Here is a 12,320-nt window from a genome sequence, read left to right as displayed (position 1 = left end):
GTGTCTAAGTTTTATCATTAAAAACTAGTTTACTTTTTTAGGTTTATTTAAATGTTTTCCCCAAAAAAAAAAAAAAAAAAAAAAAAACAGACAGAACCAAAGTTGGGAACCTCTGCTCAAAAAAATGTTGATATTTCACTTCGATCCGATTCCTTGGCACCAGTTCCAGCTTGCTATAGGGGTAGTGAAAGCTATAACAATAATTCACGCCTATTTCAGCAAAGAACAATTCACGATACATTGTGCATACAACCAAAAACGGAAGAAAATTCCCGATTTGGCCATCGCTACGGGCTTGTTTCTGGGTCGGCCCAAACTCGGGTCATTTCCGTTAATATCCGCTGCAGGGCGAAAGGGGAACCGAGTGACATGATTGACAATTTAAACGGCTCGATATTACAATCTGGGTTGATTGAGACTCCGCCAAGTTACAGTAGCATTACAGCGACGATTTAAATCAGTTTCAAAACAGAAGTGGATGCATTATGTAATTTCATTGCAGTAATTTTTTTACACTAAACTGACAATTTATTCTAAACCCGACTCCCCTTGGAACCATATTTTACATTCACGTAATAATGCCACCATATGCGGTGCCGGTGTGCTGGTAGGACCTGCAATTTACTATATTATGTATGCAGCCAACCCCGGCAGAGCAGTTCCGATCCGGTTCTCCTTCTTTGCCATGCAAACGCATTTTTTTCTCGCTCGCTCATAATATGGTTGTGGAGTAATGTCCCAGATCATATGGTGGCGGGTAAAAAGGTACAAGTTCGAGAGAAAGGTTCAAGGGCACATCGATTTACACCTCCGTGTTCCGTTTAGTCGTGCAGGGTGTTACAAATCGTTAAAGTTATTCCGTCAAACACACAACTCGACACTTTGTGAAGTTGATGTCAGTAACGCTTCAGTTTCGTAAAGGTATGATAGATTTGGGTGCTCTGAACACACTCCAATCGACAGAATTGCATTGTAATGGGAATTCCAATAAATAATATTGTTGATGTGTGCATGAGTCATCTTAAGCAACCATGCGTACCCCTTATTTTTGCTACCTCCAGAGATAATCGTGGGTGCGCATGGTTGCTTAAGTCGCCTAAATCTATCATACCTCGACGAAACGCAAGCCTTTACGCGTTTATATCAAATGATGTTAATATAACCATGAAATCTCCTTCTCCCCCCACAGGACATTGACAACCTCATGGCCGAGGGCAACAAGTCCCGTACGGTAGCCGCTACCAACATGAACTCCGAGTCGTCCCGTTCGCACGCGGTTTTTACGGTGGTGCTCACGCAGACCCTGATCGACACGCTGTCGGGCGTCACCGGTGAGAAGGTGTCCCGCGTGTCGCTGGTCGATCTGGCCGGAAGCGAGCGGGCGGTGAAAACCGGTGCCGTCGGCGAGCGACTCAAGGAGGGCTCGAACATCAACAAGAGTTTGACCACGCTGGGGCTGGTGATATCGAAGTTGGCGGACCAGACCAGCGGGAGCAAAAACAAGGACAAGTTTGTTCCGTATCGAGACTCGGTGCTGACGTGGCTGCTGAAGGATAACCTCGGTGGTAATTCGAAGACGGTCATGTTGGCAACGCTATCACCGGCGGCGGACAATTATGAAGAAACGTTGTCCACACTGCGGTACGCGGATCGAGCCAAACGAATCGTCAACCACGCCGTGGTGAACGAAGATCCGAACGCGCGGATCATCCGGGAGCTGCGGATGGAGGTTGAGACGTTGCGGGAGATGTTGAAGCATGCCACCGGAACGAGCCTGCCGGGTGAGATGAAACGGGTTGACATCCACGACAAGCTGGCCGAGAGTGAAAACCTCATGAAGCAGATCTCGCAAACGTGGGAGGAGAAGCTGGAGAAGACGGAACAGATCCAAAGCGAACGGCAACAGGCGCTGGAGAAGATGGGCATCAGCGTGCAGGACAGTGGCATTAAGGTCGAGAAGAACAAGTACTATCTGGTCAATTTGAACGCGGATCCGTCGCTGAACGAACTGTTGGTGTACTACCTCAAGGAGGTCACACTGATCGGCGGGCATAACAACGAAGGCACTACCAAGCAACTGCCCGACATTCAGCTGATGGGTTTGGGCATCCAGCCGGAGCACTGTCTGATTACGATCGAGGACGGCGAACTGTTCATGGCGCCGATCGACAGTGCCCGGTGCTGCGTGAACGGATCCGTCGCAACGGAAAAGACCTCCCTCAACCACGGCGATCGCATCCTGTGGGGCAATCATCACTTCTTCCGGGTAAACTGTCCAAAGTCCAACAACAATAACAATAATCTGTCCTCGGAACCGCAAACCCCTGCTCAACATTTGGACTATTACTACGCTCAAGAGGAACTGATGCAAAACGAATTCAGCAATAACCCCATCCAGGCCGCCATCTCCCGGCTGGAGAAGCAACACGAAGAGGACAAACAGGTCGCGCTGGAGAAGCAACGCCAGGAGTACGAGAAGCAGTTCCAGCAACTGCGCAACATCCTTTCCCCAACAACTCCGTACGCACCGTACGCCCCCTTCGATCCATTCCGTCTAGGTAAACTCCCTCCAAACACACCAAACGCTCAACTGCGCGTCGAAAAGTGGGCCCAGGAACGGGACGAAATGTTCAAGCGTTCCCTGGGTCAACTCAAGACCGACATTGTCCGGGCCAACTCGCTCGTCCAGGAAGCGAACGTGCTCGCCGAAGAAATGAACAAGCAAACCAAATTCAGCGTAACGCTACAGATTCCACCGGCCAACCTGAGTCCGAACCGGAAGCGGGGCGCGTTCGTCAGCGAACCGGCCATTCTGGTCCGTCGGATGAACTCGGGCAGCCAGATTTGGAGCATGGAAAAGTTGGAAAACAAGATGATCGACATGCGCGACATGTACCAGGAGTACAAGGACAACAACTACACCGTTACGGATGAGAACAAGAACAAGTCGGACCCGTTCTACGAATCCCAGGAAAATCACAATCTGATTGGAGTGGCCAACATTTTCCTGGAAGTGTTGTTCCACGACGTTAAACTGGACTATCACACACCAATCATCAGCCAGCAGGGCGAAGTGGCCGGAAGGTTGCAGGTTGAGATCAGCCGAGTGGCGGGTCAGTTCCCGCAGGACCGTGTCAACGAGTCGGCATCGGAAAGCTCCCAGGACAGCCACGAGGACGACGATATGTGCGAACCGGCGAGCAATCAGGTGACGTGCCGGATCAGCGTCAAGCAAGCTTCCGGCCTGCCGCTGTATTTGTCAAACTTTGTGTTCTGCCAGTACTCGTTCTGGAACCATGAGGTTGCGGTCGTACCGGCTACCAACCAGGAAGTGGCCGCCCACAATCAGAACATTACGTTCAAATTTGATCACGAGTCGGACTACATCATCACGGTGAACGAGGAATTCCTGGAGCACTGCAGTGACGGAGCTTTATCGATTGAGGTTTGGGGCCACCGGTCGGTTGGATTCTCGCGGGCAAAGGACTGGGAAGTGGAGCAACAGCAGGCCAAAGCACGCTCGCTTGCGGATCGATGGGCGGAACTGTCGCGGAAGATTGAACTGTGGGTTGAAATTCACGAGTTGAACGACAACGGCGACTGGGCTCCGGTTGATGTGCAGTGTTCAAAGGACATGCTGACCGGGGGAGTGTACCAGCTGCGGCAGGGATTCCAGCGGCGAATCATGGTCCGCGTGAAACCGGTTCAGAACTCGGGAACGCTGCCAATCATTTGCCAGTCGATCATTAACGTTTCCGTGGGATGCGTTACGGTCCGCTCCAAGCTGCAGAAGCCGATGGACTCATATCAGGAAGAGGATCTGACCGTGCTGCGGGACAAGTGGAGTGAAGCTCTCGGTCGTCGACGGCAATACCTGGACCAGCAGATCCAAAAGTTGATCAACAAGGACGACAAAACCGAACAGGAGAAGGAACGCGAACAGAGTCTTGTCAATCAGTGGGTCTCGCTGACGGAGGAGCGTAACGCCGTCCTCGTACCGGCCCCTGGATCGGGCATCCCCGGTGCTCCGGCGTCCTGGGATCCACCCATGGGAATGGAACCGCATGTACCTGTCCTCTTTTTGGATCTCAACGCCGATGACCTGACGACGCAGAGTGTCAACGACGAAGTGCCCCTCGCCGGCCTCAACTCGATCTTGCCAAAGGAACACGGAAACAAGTTCTACAATCTTCAGATCATCCAGCACCTGGACAAGGACATTTGCGCCGTCTGCAGCTGGGACTCGTCGATCCACGACAGCCCGTCGCTCAACCGAATGACCGAAGCCAACGAGCGCGTTTATCTGATCCTCAAGACCACCGTCCGGTTGTCCCATCCGGCACCGATGGACCTGGTGCTACGGAAGCGACTGGCCCTCAACATTTACAAGCGCCAAAGCTTCACCGACCGGCTGAAGAAGCTCCGCATTGGACGTGCCGAGTGCAGTTCACTGCAGTCCGGCGTGACGTACGAGGTCGTGTCCAACATTCCAAAGGCATCCGAGGAGCTGGAGGATCGCGAATCGCTGGCACAGATTGCCGCCACCGGCGAGGACGTTTCCGCCAGCGATGGCGAAACCTATATCGGTGAGTTTGTGTTATTTGATGAAATTTGATCGATAAGTAAATTCAATTTTTAAATTGCAGAAAAATATACCAAAGGAGTGTCGGCCGTGGAGAGCATCCTCACGCTGGACCGCTTGCGGCAAAGTGTGGCCGTGAAGGAGCTGGAGCAGGTTCGCGGCCCGGCGCTATCGATGCGAAAGACGGCCAGCGTGCCCAACTTCTCACAGGTACAGTGTCAACCAAACCACGAATCTCCCCCCCGTTCCCCCTCTTCCCAAAAATCCCGAGATTTTTCCGTTTGTTCAGTTCAGCAACAGAGCATCATCGTCGTCGTCGTCATTGTCGCTGCTGCTGCTGCTTCCCGTTTGCCGGTGGGCAACATGCTTCTTCGTCGTGCTGGAGAAACTTTTCTTCTTTTGTCCTCCTCCGAGTGTCGTGCTACTTTTTGTCGTTTTGCTCATTTCTGCTCGATGCGAATATAATATACATAACTTCTCTCTATTCTCGCTGCCGCCTCCTCAATCACACACCACTGTACAATTTCCCATGCTTTTTCGGGAACAAGAAACATCCGTTTTCCGTTTCCAACACCTTGCTATTATATCGACACGGGGAGATTGACCAAGGTGTATTCGGCAATCGATTGGTTAATTTTTTTAAATTACTAATAAAATTGAGAAATTTTCTCAAACACAACTCACTTCAACGAATCATTTCTGCGGTTAATTTTATATAGTTGGTCTGGCCGTTTAGAAAATAGGTATGCTGGAAAAAACGCCCCCGGATGCTTCCGAAAGGATCTCTACGCTAGATTAGATTAGACTAGATAAGAAACTAGAATGTTGATCAAATTTGCTAAAATTTTAGTTAAGGAGGCATTAGACTACGGCAAACAAACAAACTCGCACAGTTTGACAGTTTGCCTCAAACAAGTTTGCGAGTTTGGCAAATTATCAAACGCGAAAAAGTGCGAGTTTGTTTGTTTGTTTGTTTGCCATAGTATTATACCTCCTTTAGAAAAAAACAACTTTTCAGCTACCTTTCTGCCATTTAAAAAAATAACCAGTCAATTGTCAGATCGGATTTTTTTTTTATAAATTTCTCCGTGTACTACTTCTACCTACTATCTCCCAGTTTCTTTCTTTCACACTATGCTCTTCCTGTTTCGTGACAAGACATCTTCTCCTTCTGGCTTCCTCTCTGATGAATTCTCGATTAAATTTTCAAAAGGCCCTATCTGCATAGGAAACCCATGAGGGATAGGTTGTTTTGAAAATTTAATCTAGAATTGATATACTCCAGCACAGTTGTCCCTCCAGTTTGCGATTGATTTTTTCTCCTCACGTTTTTTCTCACATCCCTTCACGATATCCCCCTCTGTTACAATAAATAAATATTTCATGAACCACCAAATGTTTTGGAATCGCTCTATTTTTTCTCTATTGTTTTTATTGCATATGCTTCACACGTTGACATATTTATCTCTCTATTTATACCATTATCTGCACGCTGCTAAAAATAATAATAAAAATGTCAATAAAAATTCGAAAAAACACCCTCTTCAAAAAAAATCAATCACGCTCAATCCATACCAAAAAAAAAAAACAAAAAAAGGTCGTTAGAGACACCCGGGAACATACTGGCCTCAAAACCTCGATGACCGTAAGTATAGTAGATGTGGCTTAACACTCATTCACTGTTTTGTCCGTTCTGTCTTTCGTTCTTTACTTAAAAATCTTTTAATTTCCTTACATTGCCAATCCGATCTCTTCTGTCTTCTCTTGTTGGCTGATTCTCTCTCTCTCATCATTTCATTCGTTCGTTCGTTCTTCTTACAAAAACAAAATCTTGTGTTGTTCGCTGCGGACAGACCCCCGAAAGTCCATTGCGTTGTTTGTAATAACCTTTTTGAGTGCGGTGCGTTTGTATGTATTTGTATTTTTCGGAGGGGATCGAGCAAATCTCAACACCCAAAAAAAAAAGAAACGTATTGGTTCGATAAGTTTGTTTAATATTGAGTCTCTCTCTCTCTAGATTGGTTGGACAGTTTTTTTTAGCGGAATGATTTGCGACCACTTGGCCTGGGCTCGACTAACTGTGGCGGTTTCTCTCCTTTTGCAGATGCGATTCTTTGACGCTTCGCTGGAATCGCTGCTGGGAATTGGCCGCTCCGAGTCGTTTGCGGATCTTAAGATGGGGCTGAATTCCGGTGAGTAATGTGGGGGAAAATTTAAAGTTTATGTTTAAGCTAACATTCCAAAAATGATTTCAGCTCAAAGCACTCGGGAGACGGCTACCAGTCGTCAGAAGCTGAAAGGAACCTCCCCAGGAGGTGGCGAAGATTCGGCCAACTCCTCCTACGGGCTAAGTAAGTAAAAGTATTATTTAAGTTACAATTCAATCCTGATGGTAGAATCACAGACAAACAGATAAGACTCTCGAGTTCCAATCCATCTATTAGTATCAACCTGTACAAACAATTAATTTAAAAATAAACAAATTAGTTCGGCATAAGCTCGCACCAACAAGTTGTGGCGCTGTTTTCACGTTCCTTTTTTGATATATTGTTGTGTATGCAAAGTTTTTATAATGTCGATGTTATAAAACTTTTGAATCAAGACTATCGTTTCAAAAGGGCGTAAAATTGAATATTGTTTTTAAAAAGATTAGAAAATTTCACGAATGTTTAATTTCTTAACATTAGAAATTGGACCATTAGTTGCTAAGACACTCATGGTAACTATTTATTTTAAATCGAAAAACTGCAAATATTTCGCTGAAATCAAACATTCGGTGACTCTATCTTGAAAACAGAGCCCTTTGTGAAGTACTTTTTGATTGCAAATTAAATTTTACATAAACAATAGGTCAACAAATTTTATGTATAAAACTTCGATTTTTCACAAAAATCTTTTTTTTTTCAATTCATGACTTGGCGGAATTTTTTTAACCATCTTTTACTATGGCACATAAGTTGCGGGTTTTTGTCCAAAACAAATAAATAAAAAATCTCGAAAATAAAAAAAATAGGGATTTTGTGAAATTGAATTTTCTGCATGGACCTCAACGCTACCTACAACTCTGCCGAATATACCAAATTGATCAGAAAATACCTTCAAAAGTTACAGATTTTCGAACATTTACGTACCATTTTTGTATGGACAGCTGCCAAAATTGTACGGTGACTTGTATGGTTGAACCAATGACACAAAATGGCTTATTTGGTTATAGGGAAGGTCCCCACAAAGTTTGAGCCAAATAAAAAAAATACAAATAAAATCCATTTCCGGTAAAGAATTGCTCAAATGTTTTCTAAAAATATTTTTTTTAAATCCCTAATAAAAATGTAGGAAAATCTAAAATTCATAATCTTTTATAAAAATACTCATATTTCTTTTTTCAAATTTACAGTTATAAAATTAAAGAATTTAAAACTCATAATTTAAAAATTTACAAATATTCAAAAATCGGGGGAAAACTGAAATCAATTAAAAATAATTTGCCTGGATTTTCTTTCACGATGCCTTTGTTTTAACTACTTTAAACATATTTTGAATATAGGAGAAGTTATGACGTTTCATTCACTTTTGACATTGAATATCGGTCCATTAGGTCCTTCCGAAATTACCGAATTGAATATCGGTCCATAATCCTTTTATAGATTTAAAGAATATAAAAATTATTAAAAAAAATTGTTGGAATTTGTGGAAATTTTAAAAATGTCAGAATTTTTGAAAAAAAAAATAAAAAAAATTTCAACTTTTTTTTTAAAGATTTGAAAACGTCTAAAATTAAAAAAAAAATTGTTTTGTAATTTGTTTTATAGGTAGACTGTTAGCATAAAATGTGCACCATGTTAAAAATTCAGAATTTTTGATTTTTTTTTGAATTTTTAGAAATTTAAGAGTTCTTAGATTTTTTTTTAAATTTTAGATTTTTAAGAATTTTAAGAAGAATTTTAAAAACTTCTAAGAATTTTAAGAATTTTAAGAATTTTAAGAATTTTAAGAATTTTAAGAATTTTAAGAATTTTAAGAATTTTAAGAATTTTAAGAATTTTAATTATTTTAAGAATTTTAAGAATTTTAAGAATTTTAAGAATTTTAAGAATTTTAAGAATTTTAAGAGTTTTAAGAATTTTAAGAATTTTAAGAATTTTAAGAATTTTAAGAATTTTAAGAATTTTAAGAATTTTAAGAATTTTAAAAATTTTAAGAATTTTAAGAATTTTAAGAATTTTAAGAATTTTAAGAATTTTAAGAATTTTAAGAATTTTAAGAATTTTAAGAATTTTAAGAATTGTAAGAATTTTAAGAATTTTAAGAATTTTAAGAATTTTAAGAATTTTAAGAATTTTAAGAATTTTAAGAATTTTAAGAATTTTAAGAATTTTAAGAATTTTAAGAATTGTAAGAATTTTAAGAATTTTAAGAATTTTAAGAATTTTAAGAATTTTAAGAATTTTAAGAATTTTAAGAATTTTAAGAATTTTAAGAATTTTAAGAATTTTAAGAATTTTAAGAATTTTAAGAATTTTAAGAATTTTAGGAATTTTAAGAATTTTAAGAATTTTAAAAATTTTAAGAATTTTAAGAATTTTAAGAATTTTAAGAATTTTAAGAATTTTAAGAATTTTAAGAATTTTAAGAATTTTAAGAATTTTAAGAATTTTAAGAATTTTAAGAATTTTAAGAATTTTATGTATTTTAAGAGTTTTAAGAATTTTAAGAATTTTAAGAATTTTAAGAATTTTAAAAATTTTAAGAATTTTAAGAATTTTAAGAATTTTAAGAATTTTAACCTCCTCTGTGTACGCACGAGTGCAAGCAGCAGTCAAGTGCTCAGTGCTCCATCGTTTTTTCGAAATTTTTCGCCGTAATTTACCGGGATTAGCCGCGAGTTTGCTCCTGCAGCATGCCAAGGGCCGGCCATGGCCGTGGCAGTTCGAGTGCGGCCTCGAAAAACCCGCGAAGTTCGTCTACCGGCCGTGTGCAAAAAGGTAAACAACCCAACGCCGCGTCGTCCGCCATCGCGCCGGGGAGTGTGTGCGCCAAAGGATTCGACCCAAAGTTATTACACGCTAATTACCGCGTCCAGGATCGCAGCCCTATTAGGCTCCGTTCAGCTACTTCCGGCAATCCGTCAACCGATGGCGCTTCAACATCCGCCAACATTCCCACCAGTAACAAGTTCGCGAGACTGAGTGACGAGGAAAGCAACAACAACAACACCGACGGTAGCACTACCGACGACGACGACGACGATGGTCGTGCACGGAAGAAAGTGATTTCGCCAAAAAAAGTAATTACTCCAAAGGAACGACGACCACCACCAATTTTCGTTTTGGACACGTTGGCGGACGATGTTGACGAGCAGCTGGAAGGCCTCGTGTACTGCCTCAAAATAGGTAAATCGTCAGTGCAAGTGTTCACATTTGACCAAAAGAACTTCGACCTGGTTGTGGAGAAATTGAAGCGTAAAAACTTCAAATTCTACACATTCGACCCCGTGCAGAAGACCGCTGTTAAGATCGTCTTGCAGGGGTACCAAGACCGCCCGACCTCCGTCCTCAAGGAGCACCTCTCGGGTGTCGGAATAACGCCGCGAGACATAAAAGTCCTCTCGCGGAAGACAACAGTCACAGGTACACACACACTGTACCTGTTGTACTTCGATCGCGGCACCGTCAAACTTCAAGACCTGCGGCGGACTAAGGCGTTGGACGGTTTTTGGGTAAACTGGCGGTTTTACTCAAAAAATCCGACGGACGCAGCGCAATGTCACCGATGCCAGAAATTCGGCCACGGCTCGCGGAACTGCAACCTCCGACCCCGCTGCGTGAAGTGCGGTGAGTCACACCTCTCGGAGGTGTGCGCACTCCCACGAAAGGCGGACTTGGGGGAAAATGCAGAACAAACCAAGCCGCGCGTAAAGTGCGCGAACTGCGGCGGTAACCATACCGGTAATTACCGCGGATGCGTCGCGCGGAAGTCCTACCTCGAGGAGCAGGAAAAGAGGAAGAAGAAAGCAGCTGCGTCCCATCCTCCTCAGCGAAGTACGAGCGCAGACGTTCCTGCAGCTGGCCAGCGTACGGTTCCAGCGGACAACCCAGCGTTCCCTCCTGGATGGGGGCGGTCGTTTGCGAGCGTGGTCGCTGCCGGTAGCGGTGATGCGACCCAGCAAGGAGTCACCGGGGAAGATCTCTTCACCCTGCCGGAGTTCTTTGCTCTCGCGGGGGAGATGATGACGCGGTTTCGGACCTGCCGTAACAAGGCGGAGCAATTTCTGGCCCTCGGGGAGCTGATGATCAAGCACATCTATAAAGGATAAAAAATTGTGATCTAGTTTTAAGCTTTCTCTATTTCTATCCCCTTTCCCTTGCAATTTTAGTAAGTTTTTTTTTCTTATCTTTTTCTTACTTTCGGTAACCCTTTAACTACAAGCAACAATTGTTCCAAAATGGATTATGATGTAACACACAGCTGAAAGGAACTCCAAAACTCTGTTATGTATTCCAAAAGAACTTATTGTATATTGATAATTCACCAATAAAACCGAATTGAATTGAAAAAATTAAGAATTTTAAGAATTTTAAGAATTTTAAGAATTTTAAGAATTTTAAGAATTTTAAGAATTTTAAGAATTTTAAGAATTTTAAGAATTTTAAGAATTTTAAGAATTTTAAGAATTTTAAGAATTTTAAGAATTTTAAGAATTTTAAGAATTTTAAGAATTTTAAGAATTTTAAGAATTTTAAGAATTTTAAGAATTTTAAGAATTTTAAGAATTTTAAGAATTTTAAGAATTTTAAGAATTTTAAGAATTTTAAGAATTTTAAGAATTTTAAGAATTTTAAGAATTTTAAGAATTTTAAGAATTTTAAGAATTTTAAGAATTTTAAGAATTTTAAGAATTTTAAGAATTTTAAGAATTTTAAGAATTTTAAGAATTTTAAGAATTTTAAGAATTTTAAGAATTTCAAAAATTTTAAGAATTTTATGTATTTTAAGAGTTTTAAGAATTTTAAGAATTTTAAGAATTTTAAAAATTTTAAGAATTTTAAGAATTTTAAGAATTTTAAGAGTTTTAAGAATTTTAAGAATTTTAAGAATTTTAAGAATTTTAAGAATTTTAAGAATTTTAAGAATTTTAAGAATTTTAAGAATTTTAAGAATTTTAAGAATTTTAAGAATTTTAAGAATTTTAAGAATTTTAAGAATTTTAAGAATTTTAAGAATTTTAAGAATTTTAAGAATTTTAAGAATTTTAAGAATTTTAAGAATTTTAAGAATTTTAATAATTTTAAGAATTTTAAGAATTTTAAGAATTTTAAAAATTTTTAAAATTTTAAGAATTTTAAGAATTTTAAGAATTTTAAGAATTTTAAGAATTTTAAGAATTTTAAGAATTTTAAGAATTTTAAGAATTTTAAGAATTTTAAGAATTTTAAGAATTTTAAGAATTTTAAGAATTTTAGGAATTTTAAGAATTTTAAGAATTTTAAAAATTTTAAGAATTTTAAGAATTTTAAGAATTTTAAGAATTTTAAGAATTTTAAGAATTTTAAGAATTTTAAGAATTTTAAGAATTTTAAGAATTTTAAGAATTTTAAGAATTTTAAGAATTTTAAGAATTTTAAGAATTTTAAGAATTTTAAGAATTTTAAGAGTTTTAAGAATTTTAAGAATTTTAAGAATTTTAAGAATTTTAAGAATTTTAAGAATTTTAAGAATTTTAAGAATTTTAAGAATTTTA

The 12,320-nt window shown here is 39.9% G+C and overlaps 1 protein-coding gene across 3 annotated transcripts in view; it reads left to right on the top strand.

The window, feature by feature from the left end:
- The window catches only part of LOC120424430 (kinesin-like protein KIF13B), a 59,689-nt gene that overhangs the window by 32,970 nt on the left and 14,399 nt on the right, over window positions 1-12,320 (top strand). For 2 of the 3 annotated variants that reach the window (XM_052709254.1, XM_039588546.2), the window contains 5 exons: window positions 1,190-4,586; window positions 4,647-4,792; window positions 6,180-6,227; window positions 6,687-6,774; window positions 6,838-6,933. In XM_052709254.1, the coding sequence (XP_052565214.1) occupies window positions 1,190-4,586; window positions 4,647-4,792; window positions 6,180-6,227; window positions 6,687-6,774; window positions 6,838-6,933 (3,775 nt within the window). The remainder of the gene's footprint in view (window positions 1-1,189; window positions 4,587-4,646; window positions 4,793-6,179; window positions 6,228-6,686; window positions 6,775-6,837; window positions 6,934-12,320) is intronic. The other variant, XM_052709255.1, reaches the window with a different exon arrangement.

The sequence above is a fragment of the Culex pipiens genome, chromosome 3 (genome assembly GCF_016801865.2).
Source record: "Culex pipiens pallens isolate TS chromosome 3, TS_CPP_V2, whole genome shotgun sequence".
Taxonomy (NCBI): domain Eukaryota; kingdom Metazoa; phylum Arthropoda; class Insecta; order Diptera; family Culicidae; genus Culex; species Culex pipiens.
This window is presented reverse-complemented; position numbering and strand designations above follow the sequence as displayed.